The sequence below is a fragment of the Manacus vitellinus genome, unplaced genomic scaffold (genome assembly GCF_001715985.3).
Source record: "Manacus vitellinus isolate BGI_N305 unplaced genomic scaffold, ASM171598v3 scaffold_45_pilon, whole genome shotgun sequence".
Taxonomy (NCBI): domain Eukaryota; kingdom Metazoa; phylum Chordata; class Aves; order Passeriformes; family Pipridae; genus Manacus; species Manacus vitellinus.
The window spans coordinates 600,810-618,950 of NW_021940571.1; the positions used below are offsets into that span (position 1 = coordinate 600,810).

At 49.1% G+C, this 18,141-nt stretch overlaps 1 protein-coding gene across 8 annotated transcripts in view; it reads left to right on the forward strand.

Annotated features, from left to right (window-relative positions):
* Positions 1-6: 6 nt before the first annotated feature.
* Positions 7-18,141, forward strand: part of MBNL1 (muscleblind like splicing regulator 1) — a 55,967-nt gene continuing 37,832 nt past the window's right edge. For 6 of the 8 annotated variants that reach the window (XM_008927792.3, XM_018079206.2, XM_018079209.2 and 3 more), the window contains exon 1: positions 7-694. In XM_008927792.3, the coding sequence (XP_008926040.1) occupies positions 521-694 (174 nt within the window). In that variant the 5' untranslated portion in view covers positions 7-520. The remainder of the gene's footprint in view (positions 695-18,141) is intronic. The other 2 variants (XM_018079208.2, XM_018079210.1) reach the window with 1 other exon arrangement.

The window sequence follows — 18,141 nt, forward strand, 5'->3', positions numbered from 1 at the left end:
AAAGTGTGCCCCGAAGGTCAGAGCTCTGCCGCCCGACAGCCGCGGAGAGGAGGAGAAAAACCCCAGCCCAAAGCCAGTGTCGGTCGTTGCTCTAAACTGCTGCATCTGTCTATGCCAAACTAATCGATCCCGATCGCACCGCAGAGCCCGCTGCCATCGCTGCCTGGAGGCACCTGCCAGCCGCCGGCCCGGGAGCCCTCGGGAAGCGCTGCCAGAGCCGCCGCGGCCCCACGCCCGCACTCAGGATGGGCTGCTGAGCGCGGGGCTCGTCCCGGCCACGCTCCCGGAGGCGCACCTGGCTGGCAGTCCCGGCCTGCCCGGCCCACGAGCGGGCTCGCTCCCCGAACTCTGGTGACACAGCTCCTCCTCGGGATTGCAGCCACCCGGTTTTACACGTACTTATTTTAACATAGGGAGCGGGGGAAAACTGTGTTCTGGAGGTGGCACTTTCGTCATTTCCAGTTTATCAGTTCAGCTCCTCGTTTTTATTGGAAATTTTAACTACCTGTAAAATCTAAAGATGGCTGTTAGTGTCACGCCGATCCGGGACACAAAATGGCTAACGCTGGAAGTGTGTAGGGAGTTCCAAAGGGGGACTTGCTCGAGACCAGACACGGAATGTAAATTTGCACACCCATCGAAAAGCTGCCAAGTTGAGAACGGACGTGTAATCGCCTGCTTTGACTCATTGAAAGTGAGTAAATGTTACATTATTTTCAAGGATATGTAGTTAATGAAAGAAGCAGTTGTAGCCAGAGGAGCCCTGCAGCCGAACGGGAGCGCGTGCTGGCTGCCAGCAGTGGGGTGTTCTGCTGCTTTTATTTTATTGATGCCTGTCGGTTTGTTTTGCTGTTTTCCTCAGGGGAAGGATAGAGGGAATGAAGGGAAAATACGCCTGGCAGGGCTGAAATCCTCTGGTATGGCTACAGGGTCTCATTTTTTGCCTCCAAATTATTCCCTGCCTGTACCTGGAATAAAGGGCACTTCACGTAGAAACAGCAAAGTCACTGTAAGGATTCTTTGTTTTTAATAGCACAAACCACGTAAGCAATATGAGGATTTGTTTCCATCTCGTAACTACCAGCGGGTCGTTGGTGTCTCTGGACAGCTGATGGTGAACCTTAGAAGAGTGTTTTCCTCCCTGGGTTATTTGGGTGTCTGTGAGCACCCTGCTTGCCTTTCTGTGGTTGGCACTGCTGTGGTTATCCCATCTTTTTCCTAAATGCACTTGCTTAAGGGAGGGACAGCACTTAGCAGAAGGCAAGGTGCCTCTGGATGTGCAAGCAGGGCAGGAGCAGAGAGGGTTTGCAGGAGACATATCCAAGCTAGGTGCTGTAAATGTATGACTGTTGTTTCACTGTAGCTGTAGTTCCAGTGATGGGCGTCAAATGTGTGGGTCCCATTGCCTTCCCTTAGTTTTTCATGAATTAAATAAACTATGTAAAATACTCATCCCACAAACAGTACAGAATTAATTCGGTACAGTCATGAAAAAATCAGAAGTTAGGAAGCAGAGATCTGTCTGTCAGTTTTTTCTCCAGTGTAATTTTCTCTTGCTGGGCCCAGCTCCTGGGAAGTGGAGTGAGTGTGTGGAGCTGGCTGCTGGCAGAGACGTGCTTGGGGAGGGAGTTGTAGCTGTAGCAGCTACTGCAGGTCGTGCACAGCCAGGCCCCGGCGCAGCCGGCAGGAAGTGGGTTACAGTGGGTTTGTGTCAATCCTGCAACATCCCGAGCTTGTCTTGTCTCGGATCGGGTAGAGGGTAAAGCTTTGCAGTGCTCTTGGGCCTGAAATACCCACCCCATCACCCCCAGCCGTGATTTAACTTGCAGAAATGGAAACGATTTTGTTTCTGTGTTGTTGAAATTTGTTTTAAAGTTACGGTAATTAAAATGCATGCAGGGGTTTTAATTTTAAAATGTCGAAATAAGATGTTTTTATGCATTAAACAAGTGTGGGAGGTAGGAGCGGAGCCAGTGCTGGCGGGGAGTCCCAGCCCCGCGGTGTCACCTCAGTGCTGCCAGAACACAGGCCTGGCCTTGGAGCCTCCAGCCTGTCCCTGCGTGAGGGACTGAGAGCGCCAGGATGGGTTTGCTGGTGAAGCAGCACCTGCAGTGTCCCCTGGTTCCCAGCCACAGCAGCCTGACCCTGCTGGCCTTGCGCTGCTCAGGGTGAGGATCCAGCCAAAAGGGTGGAAACCAGCCACCAGAGTGAACTGGACATGAATCTCCTTTGCCGTAGGACGCATCACCCAGGTTTGTTGCATGCCAGCATCCCCTGCTCAGACTTCTGGCGTTGTTGGAAGTGCCTTAAGATCTCCGTCAGTGCTGGCTGGGGAGGCCGGCGGTGCTGGAGCCGGGCAGCAGTGTGGGCTGGTGTCTGTATGAGAGGGGATGAACCAGGCTGGCCAGGCTTCCCCAGCCCCGGTGGCACGGCTGGCCCTTCTGCTGCCGTCATCAGGGCTCTTTGCTTCCTTTTTTAATGCAGGAGCTAACGATGACCTTTGCCAAGCGCTGCAAGGTCCGCGGGTGATAACCGTAGTTAGCTTACAGCGTTACTGCAGATCCTGGAGGAGAGGAGCCTGCTGCTGCCCCGGGGAGTCAGTGCAGGGACCAAGCTGGGAGCTCGAAAGAATCTGCTGTTTAAAAATACTCTGCTGACCAGAGCTGTTTACTTGTGCTCCTGCTGAAAGGTTGGCCTGTGGCAGAGCTGCTGTGTGCTGGAGAGGCTCCCGGGGCTCGGGCGATCCCTCGCCGCAGCCGGGGCGCGGGGCAGGGGAGCTGCTCCTGATGGGCTGGCGTGGGCCTGGCATGGGCCTGGCACCCCTGCCTGCCAGCGGCTGCCCTGGGCTGGGCTGGGGGGTTAAGGAGCTCTATCATGTACAAGAATACCTGGGGTAAACAGAAGAGGGAATATCTTCCTTCTGGGAATTCCCAGTCCCCATTGCTGAAGCCATTGCTCAGTTTTGGGTTTGTGTCAGCTCTGGGTCGGTTTTGGTGTGTGCTGAGCTGAACAGCACTAGTGACTGTGTTACCTTGTCTGCAATATCCCAAACTTTAGATGTTCTATAAAAACAATTTAGGGAAATGCTGTACCGGCTCCATCTAGACCCTGTAAGGTCAGTCAGTAGTTTAGCACAGAGAAAAAAAGATTTTTTATTAGGACATTCAAAAATAATTTTTAATTTTTCAGTAACTCAATATGTAATATCTCTACTCTTTACTAAAATACCAGTACACTGAAAAATTTACATTAATGTTAAAGTACTTGATTTCTTATTAAATGTATATAATATTAGTATTAGTTAAACAGCTATTCTTACATTAACTCTTGCAGGTAAACATATATTTAGCCACTGAATTTTTTTTTCACAAACTAAGAATGCATCTTGGCAGGGGGCTGCAATGAGATGGCCTTTAAGGGCCCTTCCAGCCCAAACCAGTCTGTGATGCTGTGTTCTGTCACTGGTATCACTCCCAAGATCTGGTGTGAGTGTGCTGTGTGAGAGCTGACGTCAGGCAGGTGTGAGCGCTGCAGAGCTGCAGCCCCTGGAGCAGGACTTCTCTGGAGCTGGAGATGGCCCTTGTGCTCTGCTATATTTAGAACATAAACAGACACAGCAGATACTGGGAGGGGACCCTGTGCAGTGGCAGTGCCCTTCACCTCTGGCCTCTGCCCAGATGTCCTCTGTGGGCACAGAGCGGGGGACGGAGGGGACAGAGCGCGTGGAGCACGCAGCCACCGCGGGCAAGCGCCACTGCCGTGCCCTGCCCTGCCTGGAGGAGGCAAAAATAGCTGCCAGAAGTGGAACTTTAGTTTTGGGTAAGGCACTTCTTTTTCTTTTTTCATTATTTCTCCCCCTCCCTGTGAAGTGAATGCACAGACTCTGCGTAGGGCTCAGCAGGGAGAGGGGTGTTGACTCCCGGGGTTCTGCCCCGCGCTGTGTGAGGAGCGGTGGCACTGCAGCCTTGGGCTCTGGACACTGTCACTTGTTGGGGAACAACACATCCTGCTGGCATACCTGGCAGCTCCTTCTTACTTGTGAGGGGGAACAAGCAGCTGCTGGTGTGTGTTAATGGGGAGTGTGGGGAGGAGGAGGCAGCCAGGCCTGTGGCTGGAGCCTCCGAGGTGCTGCAGGAGGAGGTCAGGGCCGGGACAGCCCCAGCGGGATGTTGTCCTGCTGCCTAATTAGTGCTGATGAAACCTGCAAGGCTGGCCTAGGGGAGTGCACAAATCAAGATGAACTTGTGTGGGGTAATCTGGCCCTTAGATATTAGGAGGATAATTTTAAACCAAGAATGATTATGTAGTGTATTCAAATTGTGCGCTGGAGCGGCTGAGTCAGCTCCAGCTCTGACTCTGCCTTGTTTAAATGCCGTAGGATTTTTTCCCTAAATTTGGATGCCTAAAAGCCTATTAGACTGTCTACAGCAAAAATAAGCACTCGAGTTCCTAAATCAGGAAGCTGGTTTGCAACAGAAATTTGATTTTTAGTGTAATTTTGAAACATTTTCTTCATTTTTATTTTTTTTTTGCTTGGAAAAATAAGCCTAAGGAGAGCTCATTTTGAAATTACGTTAGCCTCGTCAGATGTTCCGATAGATGAGTCATCTGCGTTTCCTGAAAGCTGAGATAAAGATGTCTGAACAATGGGGAGAGAGATGTCAAATGCAAATCTTGTGGGAGGCTGCAGATGCAGAGGACACCCCAGTGTGGGGCTGCCCTGCTCTGCTGCCCTGTGCTGGGGGAGTGTGACACAGGGAGTGTGACACGGGGAGTGTGACACGGGGAGTGTGACACGGGGAGTGTGACACGGGGAGTGTGACACAGGAGGGCTCAGCATGGCTCCACCTGGGCTTTCTGCGGCGTGGGAGTTGTTGTGGCCCAAAACCTGCTGGCTTTTCAGTGGACATGGTGAATGGAGTCACACACCTCCCTTTGGAGTGAACATTCACCACAGACTCTGCAGCTTCCAAATCAATTTTTGCTCTCTCGAGTTACTCTCTGGCTAAGGCAGCTCCTTCATACTTAAGCTGGGTGTCCCAGTGAAGTGTAAAAGCTTTTTCCTACTTTCCCTTCAACAGCTGAAAAGTCTTGAACTTACACATTTCTCTGCTTCTGGAAACTAGGAGTGCAAGTCTCTTCACTGATGATGTCTGAGCTTGAAGCTGTGGTGCTTTGTGTCTAAGATCCACCAGTACTTGTTATGATAGTATTTTATCTTCCAGTGAAGACATATTTATTTTTTAAAAATGAAACTCCTGAATTCTGTAGAAGTGGCTACCACCTTTTACCAAGAAGCCTTAAAAATATATAAATGAATTATTGTTAAAATTGGTGAGCACCTTATTTCTTCCGCCTCAGAGATGTAATTGTTAATTGTTCAAGTCTCTCTACTTCATCACTGCTTCAAAAACTGTTAATTTTTTGACTTGCTGTTCCTCTTTGCGTGACACTTACGTAAGGGTGTAGAATAAAAACCTTATTTCTTTTAAAATGAAGAAAAGAAAATCCCAGTAAGTGTATCTGACTAGTAATGTGAACATGGCAGATCATGGCTCTGATTCTTCTTTAATTAAGGCAGAAGGAAAAACCCGGAACACTTGAGCAGGTGACTGTAGGTGAGTTTTACCTGTGTGGTATGTGGAGCGTGAGGCAGGGGCAGGGTTCGGGCGCAGAGGTGAGCTGAGCTCGGGCTGGGAGGCAGATGGACACATGGCTGATTCCAAGGAAGCTCGTAAAGCAGTAACCCTTGGCAAAAAATGAAAACATAAACAGTGTTCAAATTCCTAAGGTCTGATTTGCCATTTTTCTCCTCTCCAGCCTGTGTGTTTGCCAACAGGCTGAGCTCCAGAAGAGGAAGCGAAGGGAAAGTGGCAAATACGTAGGGAAAATGGGGCAATTGTTAGGCTGAGTGGTAAATAGTCCATTAACAAACCAAACAATCCAAAGCACGTGTGTCCCTCTCTGAGAAGATAAATGGTGTTTTGAAATCTTATCAGATCCTTGGACAAAAGAGTTACGGCTCATTTTACAGCTTCAGCTCTGCCTCGGCAGGAAGAAATTAAATAAAAATTAAAACATTGCTCTGCAGCATTTGCACTAATTTTTTAGAGGCTGTATGTAATAGAAACCAGCATGGGCTTCTGTTACAGTCTGGAACTCTGCTGGGCATAGTCAGAATCAGTAAAATTCAGAACTAGTTTGCAAGGGAAATGTAAAAGGGCATAAAATAAGGAAACCTCATGTCTAGAATATTCAGTCATTTGCCCAAGTCTTAACTGTGTGGTCAGGAGCAGCCTGTGAGGCCTCTCTCCTTCCCAGGATGACCCCAAGTCTCTGTTTTTCCAAGTACAGACGCCTTGTTGCCAAGGCTCTCTGAAATTTGTTGGAAGCAACAAATTACATTGAAGACCAAATGATCACATCTGGTTTTTGACTTTGGAATTGTGCTGGTGTTTCTTCCTTGGGACGGCAGAGCCTCGTTAGCCCAACTGGATGTCATTTAGGAACTGCTGCCGCTGGTGTTGCTTGGGAGTCTGTGCTTCCCATCGGGAGCAGCTGCTGTGTCCAAGCATGGCCCATGCCTGAGAAGGAGCCTCTTCTCCAGGGCACTGGCCAAAGTCAAGGTGAGTCCTCAGCCCTCCTACCAATTCAATCAGGTCCAGACAAGCCTGTTAAGAGAGAGAAGCAGCATCATTTGGGGGCTGGTCAGTAACAGGCACCTCCTCAATCCTCTCTATTTGCTTGTGCTTCCTTTTGTTCCACGCTGGCCCTGCCTGAACTCATGTGAGGGCTGGGGGTCCAGCCTGTTTCTCCATCCAGGGCTGCACAGCAGCACTCAAATCAGAAATAAGGAGAGCTGCTTTTATCCTGATCCAGAGTTCTGTCTTGTCCCTCATTTCATGGTGCCACTAGGAGGATTACTGCTGTTGAAGTGAGATTTAAGTCAACAGTGAATTGTCAGGTCCTGAAATACAGGATTATGCAAGTAAGAAAACTGTCTTAGGGTTCATGTTTGAATTTATTGAGATACTTATGACTTATCCTCTTCATTAGGGAACATCTGAGGATTTAACTGATGCAGAGCATGTGTTGAGGTAGTTGAAAGCAAGTGCAACGTTTTGATCAAATAGAGGAAAATACATCTGATGAAGTGGTTTTTTAAAGAAGAGGAATAAATCCAGCATAGTGATGCTGGGGGACTTCACCCTGGCACTGGCAAGCTGCTTCCCCAGACCGCATTTTTGTTATACCACACTCACTGCATAAACTTCCCAAATCCTTGGAGACCCTGCGAAGTCCTCTGGCTGCCCAGCAGTGGGATGGTGGGTGTGTTGGTGCTGCTCCATGGGAGGGTGCCCATAGTGCTGAGTTTGCTGCAGCAGGACAGGGGCTGGGGCCGGCTGGGGAGGTGGGTTTGGATCCAGCTTCGTCTCAGAGCATTTCAAGTCCCGTCAAGTTCCTGGAAAGACACTCTTCGACTCCAGAGTTCTCTGGACCATTCCTAACTTGGCGAAATACTACAGAGTTAGCAAAAAGAGAGACAGTGCTGCTTGAGGAGAGGAGCAGTTTGGGGAGCAAAGAAAGCTCATTACTTTTTGCTGGTGTGATTTCAGTGAATTTGCGTGGGATAATTCCAGGCTTAAATAGAGACATAAATAGTTGTGAGATGGAGATTTAAATTTGAAAAAGAGGAATGGCAGAGTGTGGCAATTGTCCTTCATGTATGTGCACACTGCTGCTCCTGCTGTGCTGGCTGCAGGGGAGGGCACATGTCCATGTGTGCCCAAGGGAGCAGGAAGCAGCTGGCATAGAGTGGGGGCTGGGAGGCTGGGAAAGGTGGGTGGCTCTGAGGCCACCTCTGTTGGGGGACATTCCTGTGGGACCAGGAGGAGCAAACACTCCGTTGAACCCAAGGTGGAATGTGGCAGTTTGTGGCTGGGGCAGGTCATGGGGTCAGTGGTATCCCCTGGGAGCAGGTCATTTGTTTGGGGACACAGTGAAACCCCCCACAGTCCAGGAGCAGCCAGCAAACCCCAGGTAGCTGCAGGTGTAGTTGGTAACCACCACTTCACAGGAGTAAAGCTCATTGTTTTCTGCTCCTATTAAGTTGTTTCTGTCTCCTGGCCGTGGATGGAGTTGCTGTCCAAGGGAAGTACCCACCTGCTGAAATTTGGGAACATCATGAACCCTGTGGCATTTGAGCCCCTAGCAGTGTTAATGCTCCTTCAATATCCAGCTTTTCCAGTGTTGTTTTCCCTTTCCCTGTCCCTTCTCTAGGTGTTTTAAAAACATTCTCAATGTTGAAAGCAGAAACACAAGCTGGTCGTAAACATCACTGGGGTAAGATTGATTTATGTGTGCTGGAGAGGAACCTGTGGAATAACCATGTGTGGAAGCGTGCAAGCGAGCAGGCAGAGTCCCAGGGCGAGTGTGTGACAGTGGTCACACTCTGGGAGCACAGACTGATCATGGCAGAAGGGAATTTCCTTATCCTGACAGGATTCAGTCTAAAACCCTGTGCAGTTTCAGTGCTGGTCTTTGATACTGGGCAAGGGGGAGGTTGCACATTTTTTGTTTGAGAGCATCTTTCCAGCCTTGGCTAGCCCAGGGAGAGGTTTTCATTCCTCAGGAGCCTGGCAGGTTTTTAGGTGTGCAGGAGCCAGCACAGCAGTGTCAGGAACTCCGTTTTTCTTCATTTGTTCTGTCATATCGGAACAGGAGTGTGCACATTTAACTGAAGTCTTTTGAAAAGAACAGGCAGAATGAAATGTTTTCTGGGGCCTTGGGACTCCTTATAAACATTGCTGAAGCAAATGCTAGGAGGGAGAAAAGTGTCCAGCTGGTCGGTGTCTTTGAGCAGAATTGGGCCGTCTGTGCAGCAGCTCAGAGCACACTGTGCCACTGCAGACAGGGAGAGCTGGAGTGGGATGGGCTGCTGGCTCTGCTGTCCCTTCCCATTTCTTACAGTGGAATCGGGGTTTAGAGCCAGCTGTAGATGGGAAATTGTGCCTGGAATTCAACTTTCTGGTGGTAGGGTGTGTTCAGAAGATCATCTGCATCGACATCCTCTTGCTTGTCCGTGCCCTGGTAAAATAAAATCTTCCCTGCTGTGAGCTGAGTCAGGAGATAGCTGGGGTGTCTGCAGTGACTGTAACCAAATATGAATGCAGGTCAGCTGGAAGAGCCCCTGACTGGGCACACTGAAGGGTTAAAGAGTTCACACTCACTAGACACACCTCAGAGGAAAGAGAAGAGTCAGTTCCTTGTATCCCTTACCTTGTTACTTACTCTAGTTGTTGCCTGAACACTGCAGCTGCACCTCGTGTCTGTGGAGCACAGGGAGATGCTTCCCTTGCACAAGGGAATGTGTGGGTGATGGATGGATGGATGATGGATATATGTGGCAGCTTTAATTCCAAGTAAAGTACCTTACAATGCAAAGTTCTTGTTGACAGTGGAGCACAAGGAATTTTTTCATTGAAAAAAAAAACCCATTAGTGATTTAAATATTTCCTGGTGATGCTGGGGGGTTTGTGGTGGGGTTGGTTGGTCAGGGGAACCCCTCACCAAGCCAGGCATTTGTTGCACAGAAGTGACTGTGTGTGGAGCTGCAGCTGGCAAAATAGACCTGCAGCAAAGTGTGAGCTCACTGCAGCCAGGACCGGGCAGTTTGGTCTTTTCTGTAGCTGGACTGAACAGGAGGAAGTAAGGGATTTTTAGAACAGTAACACCATGCAGTGTTGGTTAAAACTGGCTTTTTTGGAAATGATTATAAACTTTTTAGAGCAGGAGTTAAAGGAGTCTCCAGACCTCAAAGTCAGCTCAGTTTTTTGTTGCAATGAAAGTAAAACTACTGCCCTTTCCTAATGGCACCAGCAAAGGTCAGGGCGGTGTAGGGTTGGACAGTCATTTAAAACATGGCTGGGAGAAGTGTTTAGAAGTGTTTAAACTCCTTTTCCCCCAGTAACTTACTTGTAGCAGGTTATTTGCATGTTGCATTTTGTGTTCAGAAAACACTCATGGTTACCTTTTTATGGACGTGCAGGCAGAGCAGTGAGCACACGGCGTCATATCTGCTCTCACCTGCCAAAGGCTGGAATACACGGGCAGTGTTGGCTCTGAGAGGAGACAGGTTTGCAAGGAAGCTCAGGGAACTCTTTGGGGAAAATAACCTAAAGGCATAGCAAATGTGTGAATGTTGGTGAGAAATTAACTTTTCTGCATGCGATTGTTAAATAAGCAACAAGTCAACTCACATGTGTGTTAAATAGAAGGAGATTGATGGGCTAAGCAAGGACCCTTTTCCAGAAGTCCTGGAGAGGCACCCAAAGGTAGCAGAAAGGTCCAGGGGAGGTACCCGTGGGTGAGGGGCACATTCAGAGCGCACAGAGATGGAGATACCAGAGGAAAGTGAGAAAAGAAGGCAGCCAGAGGGAAAGAGGTGGTGATGACCACAGGAGTTCCTCAGCACACCAAAGTAAAATGTGTAAGGAGGTGATTAAGTCTCTAACTAGAAGAGAAGGCAGGAGAGAGAAAGAAATTAAAGGGAGAGACAGAGAAGAGACAAAAGGCACGAGGTTGAAGAGGTCAGGTGCTGTTAGACCACGTGGAAGATGGCACAGAAGAGAGGGCTGTGTTTGAACAGAGCAGAGGGGAGCTGGGGGAAGCAAAAGGAGAGCCCAGGAGATGGGAGAACCCAGAGCTCAGGCAGTGCCCCAGGGATGCAGTGTGCAGACAGGCTCCCAGATTCCTCCTTGAGAAAAGGTGTTGGTTCCCAGTTTCTGCCAGCTCTTTGCAATAGGTTTTTTGCACCTAGTTCCAAGTGTGGCTACTGGTGTAATTAAATATGTCTGAAAACTAATACTTGTTGATGGGTTTATTTTGTTTTACTATGGAGGAAAGCACAAATAGTTTTGCCTTGTTTGAGTCCTTTAGCATTTGGCTTCATTAAGTCAGGCACTGAAAATTGGGAGAGGAAAGTGAGGTCTCCTCTTCATGTTTCAGGCCACTGGCTGAAGACACTGTTAATGTCTGTAACAATGTGAAATATTTTTACACAGTGTTTGTCCACATTTATGGTTTCTGATGATTTTAGATACCTGCGTGGTTAGACACTGATAAAAAAGTAGCTACAGTGGAAGGTTAAAGTTACTTGTGATACTTGTGAACTAAGTGTTTTACTCTGGGCTGTCCATCTGTGCGTGTACACACTATAGACTGGGTATATGCTCATTGTGTACTGTATATATGTGTCTGTATGTGTATGAACAGCCCAGATTAGTGACATGTGCAAGGTTCCCTGAAGGCAGGTGATGGTCAGGAGGTGTAAACTTTCAGAGCCTTATTGTTCTGGGGGGCTTGGGGTGTGCAGGAGGCCCCGTGTCTCTCGAATCCTTGCCCTTGCTGTGCATTATTCCAGCAATTGCAGCCACTGGTGCTGGGTGGCTCCTCCAGGTGTTTTTCAGGCTGTGTGTTTTGTGTGTTGACTTTAGGTTTGTACGTAAGAAGGAACCTTCAGCAACTGCAAAGACCTTTTGTGAATTAAGAAATTCTTTTGTGCCTTAACAAATTGAAAATAAATTTTGCTAAAAATACACCCATATTTAAGATTTAAGATTTGGAAAGCATTTCTGGATTTTATTGTTGTCTGGAGTACAGCCACAGGTCAGTTGTCCAGCACCATGCATAGCTGTTACATTCTTTTCTCTCTGTTCACTGAGTGACTGCTCAAATTCTGTTTTGATCACCTGACAAATTACTCAGTTCAGCTTCTGCTCCTTAATGTTGTATAAAAGCTGTCTGAGCCCTGGGAGCTGTGGAAGGCAGGCATTCCCAGTGGTGATGGGGCTGTGGAAGGCAGGCATTCCCAGTGGTGATGGGGCTGTGGAAGGCAGGCATTCCCAGTGGTGATGGGGCTGTGGAAGGCAGGCATTCCCAGTGGCTGTGGTGCTGTGGAAGAGCAGCACTGGCTGTTGGGAACAGTGCATCTCCAGCTCCCCTGAAACCCCTTGCTGGGGCTCTGAGGGCTTGGCCATAGTGGTGAGCAAAGCTCTCACCTTGAACATGTTTCTTTGTAGGGACGTTGTGGGGTAGAAAAGTTCTCATTTGCTATTGTACTGCTTTCCTGTTTTACTGTGTTTAGAGCCAGTCTGGTCTCACATTAAAAAAAAAAGTCAGGGGAAAGAGGGGAATTTAATAGTGATTTTATTTCCTTTTAATACTCAGAAATAAGTTGTTTCCTCTTGTAGATCTGTGTGAAATATATTAAAAGAGAATTTGGGTTTTTGAAGAGCAAGCACCTGTAAGGCAGCCTTGCAGCCCAGCCCTGAGGCTGATGCTCTCATCTCTGGGGCTTTGGTTCTGCCTCACACATGCTGAACCTGGGGAAAAAGTGCTTCTGCAATGAGATCATGACACGCCAGTCCTCCCTCTGAATGTTCCTGTTTGTTTCATCAGCTCGGTTGGCTCCCACACATGGAAAGTTTTTCATTTCCCACCAGCTATGTGGCTGAACACTTCAAGCGAGAGCGTTTGAGTCTTCAGGTCATGGGCGTGTGTTTGAGCTCACACACGCTCAGATAATATCTGCAGAGGTGGCATTTCCTTCGCCTCAGCCTGGATGGGAAGGGTAGCAGGGTAGTGTTGAAATGTCTTACAACAGGCTTAAACTGCCAGTGACAGAAATCACAGAGTCAGTAGGGTTGGACGAGGTGTCCAAGACCATCGAGTCCAACCTGTGACTGATCCTCACCTTGTCAACCAGACCAGAGCACTGAGTGCCACGTCCAGTCATTCCTTGGACACCTCCAGGGATGGAGATGGGGACTCCACCACTCCACCCTTCCGGTGCCTGACCACCCTTTCTGGGAAGAAATTCTTCCTGAAAGTGCTGCTTCCTACAGAAAGATTGCTTCTGTAAAACAGATATTACCCCCCTTTCCTTTTCACTGTTGGGTTTGGGCTTTTGTACCTTCCTTGTGGGATGGGCCCCCCGCCTGGCCGTGGGGTGGCTGCCAGGATGGAGCAGGGAGCTGAGCTTCCCTCCAGAGGAGCTGCCACTGTCTGCACAGCTCGGCTTTGGGACAGGACAGGGCAGCCGTCAATGCCCGTGTGAAAATAAACAATCAAAGGGAGTTCTGACTGCAGAGCAGTGTTCTGGCAAGTTTTGTGATTATTTAGCTTTAGAAAAATAAATCCTGCCACCTGGGTTTCCCACTAGTCCATGTGCACTGACCTACTCTGTTCACGGCTGATGGATCTGCACCTCTGTGTTCCTGCAGAGCCCAGGTGCTCTGTGAGGGCTTACAGACACTGAAAAACAGCTTCTGCTGTTTATGTGTTCTTTCTGCTCCTCTAATGTCATTGTCACATATTTCATAAGCTTTTCTGAGCTTTTTTTCCTCAGTATGTGACTGAGAAGGTTGAACTTTTCAAGGCTTTGACACTGAATATTCACCCTGCAGCTGTGTTTCTGAGCACACACCGGCTCTCACCGGGTCCTTGTCCCTAGACACTGGCCTCTGCTCTCTATGTGTATTTGCTTAACAAAGAGTTGCATTTTTAAAAATAAAGCCTATACAGAGGCTTTAATGGAGAGGGGATAGAGAACTCCTGAGACCAAGTGATGTTTTCTTGTAGCCTTAACTATATTTGCACTGTGCTGGTGCAGACAGTACAGATAGATACTGTCTTTATTTGCACGCTGTCTTACAGGGGATCTTTTGTTCTGTCCTTTTATTGTCATTTTGTTTCATGTGGAAAGTGAGTGAGGCCAAGCCTCTGGGGCAGAAGGTAGCAGAGGTGCAGAGTGTGTGATTGCAGCAGCACTGCCTGTTAGCAACGCTTAAATGAGCGCAACGCACCTGTCAGGCAGCTTTCCTTGTGAAATATTGATCTGCAATATCAGTGTTAGGAGGCCTGGAAAGCACTTAGTGCAGGAAGTTGTTCCTGAGCTGTATGAGAAAAAAAACCTGTGAGTGATACAGGGCCTGTTGAGCCCAGCATCCTGCCTTCCCCCTTCAGGAGTGCAGCACAGAGCTGAGCAAGGAATTCAGCACCAGTACAGGTCAACACTTCCAGCAATGGTCAGTGCTTCTGTGTCCTGGTATTAATGATTACTGGATCCTGTCATGGGTGTGGTGGTGCTGGGGGTGGAAGCTGACCTGAGGGCACGGAGCTGGACACTGGGCTGAGCCCGTGCCTCGGGGCTGTGCTGTTACTCGTGGGCCAGACAAGGCCCAGGGGCCACCCCAAATCAGAAATTAAGCCAAGTGCTCGTGCTCGGTGTGCCCCCTTGCAGCCCTGGCATCCCTGCTGTGCCCTGGCATCCCTGCTGTGCCCATGCCTGCTCGCTTCAGCGAGGCATTGTGTCCTTCCCTGCCTGCCAGCTGGGATGTCTCCGCTCCTTGGTTTGCCATGGAGCTGCTACAGCACCTCAGGGTTGGGTTTGTTTTGGGTTGGATTTTTTTAAGGAAACACTGCAGGTGTGTCCCGGAGCTGACAGTGGAGCAGTGCTCCCTGTGAGGCCCCACGTGCCGCCCCAGCAGGGCCTCCAGCCATACCCCGGGTCCCGGGTTTGCTCCTGCGGTTCCTGCAGGGACGGGAAGGGTGTTTATTTGCTTAGGAAGCTTTTACTGTGCCTCAGCACACACTTGCAAGGTAAAACAAACCTGATCTGTCAGCCTTTGTTTGCCCATGACACTTTCCCTTTCCTATACTTGCTTGCTTTAATTTGTTCTTTGTTAAGGACTTTTAACTCTCCCTTTGCCTCCCGATATCAAATATATCAACTTTTTTGGTATCTTTTTTTGCCACTGAAGTCTGAATTGCTTATAGACAGACCTTCATTGTAGGAATTTTTGAACCATAAACTTTTTAAAGTTTTCTTATTTCTCTACTGCTGAACCCTTTGTTATTTATATCCTTTTTTTCCCTCATTTGCCTAAGCAGTAAACAACTTTGTTAATCAAGCTTGCCTTCAGTTTGCCATGGTTTGGTGAGTTTCTTTATCTAGCCTCTAATTATTTTAAATTTGTCTTTTCTCTTGCTAAGTATTCCTCTCTGAATGATGTAGTAGAATCTTGGGTTTGTGTTTTTCTAGTGCCTTTGCTAACACCCAGCACTGTTACTCCTCATCAGTGATCGGGGCAGACCGTATTTCAAGGGTAGTGGGCACTTTCCAGTGTGGAAGATCACCATCAGGGAAACCCGATCTCCCTTTCAACTTTCCTCCCCACTCCTGAGGCTTCTGCAAAGTGCCTTTATGGTCTGAATACAGTATGGCTTGAGAGCCAGCAGAAACGTGCTAGTTCCATCAGCAGCAGAATGTTCTGCAGGGTGTTGCTGTGGTGGGACAGCCCATGGTCTGCCCCTGGGGCCTGTTCTGGCCGTGCTTCACACACTGCCACAGACACTGCCACCTCCTGCAGTGGCTTTGAATGAGAATGCTGATTGTTCAAAATTAGCTGCATCCTTACATTCTGACTGCTGTATTTCAGCTCTCCTTGCCTCCCCTGGTGATTTCTGCACCCCAGGCTGAGCAGTTTGGGTGCTCTGTGCTGAGAAAGGCGGAGGAGGAGCTGGAGATGTGGGTTAACTGGGTCATCAGCTCGAGTCAGGAGCTGGAGGAGCCTCTGCAGGATCCTGCTGTATTTGTGAAGGGTTTGCTGCAGTGGGGCACCCAGGCAGGACAGTCTCCTCCTCCTCTGGTGGGTCCAGTGCCCACAGCAGCATGTCCCATGCCTGCCCTGCCTTCCCATCCCGGCACTCCAGCCGCTCCGCTCCCTCCGCCCCACTCACACGCTTCGCTTTTTTTGTCCAGAAGTGACTAAACTTCCTGTTATTCCACTCTGTCAGTTTTTCCCCAATCCTGCTGTCCTGTTGAGCAATATTTACTTGCCAGCAGCTTCCTCTGCCTCTGTCCTGCTCCATCATGTTCCCACTTACAACTCACCAGCCACATTTTGGTATTCCTGGCCCTTAGGGATGTTTGCATTCACTTAGTTGGACTTGTATCCACCAAAGCCAGGTGGATAAAGAGTAGTGAACCCTGGAAGAGTGTTAACTGAATACTTTGGGAATGCACTGTGGACCATGTTGGGTCTGTGGAGGGAGAGCTGCATTTGGTTCTCAGTGTGAGCAGTGGTGTGGGTGCAGCCAGGGCAGCATCGCAGTGTTGCCCTCAGCTGTCCTGAGCTGACAGATGCTGCTTGTACACATGGAGGAGTGGTTTCTGCCTCATTGGAACTGCAGGCACGCTTTGATTAAGCAGTGCTTTCCTCCAGATGATTAGAAATCAAGGGAGGAGGTTTTCCCTCTGGAGCTCTGTTTGGGAGCCTGGAGGCACTGGCTGATGCTGTGGGGAGGTGTAGGATGGCTCTCCTCAGGTGCTGGGCATAGCTGGCAGGGTGGGCAGTGGCTGAGTGCACGCTCCGAGTCCAAGAACCTCTCCCAGCCCCACACTGAGCCCTCTGCACCAAGATGGGACAGCTGGGCAGGACAGGGACGTCTCTGATCCAGCACCTTGCAGGGCTCGTGCACCCAGCCCTCACCACGTGCCTTGCTGGGACCAGTGACAGCAAATGGCCACGGTTACCCGGCACTGCCGGTGTAAAAATAACACCTCAGGAGGAATAAACAAGTTATTTTTGTGTATTAGGGGTGGCCATGCAGAGCTGACTCAGGGCCTTGCTTTGCACTGCCACCGAGGGCTTACTTGGACATCCCGAGCATTTAGAACAGCTTGAGGTGCTTCCCTTGCTTTTGGGAAGGTGGGATGGGACCGGTGGGGTGTGGGAGGTGTCAGTGCCCTGGGAGGGGCAGTGCTGCTGTGTCACAGAGGAGTGGGCTGCCCAGTGCCAGGCCTGGGGGTCCCACAGCAACACAGGCAGGTCCTGCCAGAGCCACTGCTGGCTCAGGGGGTGCTTGTGCCCAGGAACCATTAATTACGTGGCATTTCAACAAACTGTGTGGGAAACATTCTCTGGAAGTGAACAGGGACAGAGCTGGTAGGACATGAGTAGTAACCAGCAAAGATTGGGTGTGAAAACTGACACAGAATGGAAAACAGGTTTCCATCTGTAGAATTAAACCACTCGTCACCCCTAGGCTACAGCAGGGCTGACTCTGCCAGGGAGAGCAGCTCTCTTTTGTTTTACTTTTTTATGGCAGTGTACCACTGTAACAAATCTTAATTTTAATTGTTTTAATTTGCATGTGCTGAATTCTGTCAGTGACCGAATTCCAGGGCATAGTACCCCTCCTGTCAGGCTCTGTATGTGATGCTGATGAGCAGTGGCCGTGTACAGAGCTCTCCTCATTTCTGGGGGCTTCCTCCCTATTCACTTGTAGAGGCTTTAGGTGTACCATAAGTGCTTGTACCAGAGCCTGTGTTTTAGATTCAGTGTTATGTCTGTTTTGCTTGCACAGATACCTCATCTGCACTGGCCATACTCTCTCCATGGCCAGGAAGAGCCCTCTGCAGCGCTGTGCTACTGCTGGCTTACCTGTCAAAATCTTCTCTTTTATCCCCTGCCCTTTTTTGGGGAATGGCACTGATTTTGATGGTTCTCCAAAGCTTTGCTCACCTCTCTGATGAGCATGTCTTTCCACCACCAGAGAGAGCTGGCCTCCAGGTCTCTTAAAAACATGACTTATTGCATGTCCCTCCTGTCTCGGGACTTGCTTGCCGACAAATTTCGTATGTACTCTCTCTATTCCACCAGATCCTCTGCTCTTGAAACACCTTTGCTTCAACACCCAGTAGCCAGCAAGATGAGCAAGAAGAACAACTCTGTGGCAGATGCATAACTTATTTACTTTTCTTTATCAGGTGTCCCTGAGAGTTGTGTGCATACAAGTGAGCCCTTTCCCCGTTTCCTTTTGCAGTGCATTTACCATTCCTTTACATAAAACTTACTCTTATATATGATTTCTAGTAATCATATAGTCTAACCTGAGGACAAGGATTTCCCCCTTTGGTAGGATATGAAGTTCAGGTGGTATGTTTGCATGTGTCTGCACGTGCAGAAAAAAAGGCCCGAGCTAATGATTCTACTTACGTGATAGTCGTGACGCAGTCGAGAGGAAAAGGAGAAGAGCTGGGTTTGTTCTGTCTTGCACATTTAAGGAAAGATGCAA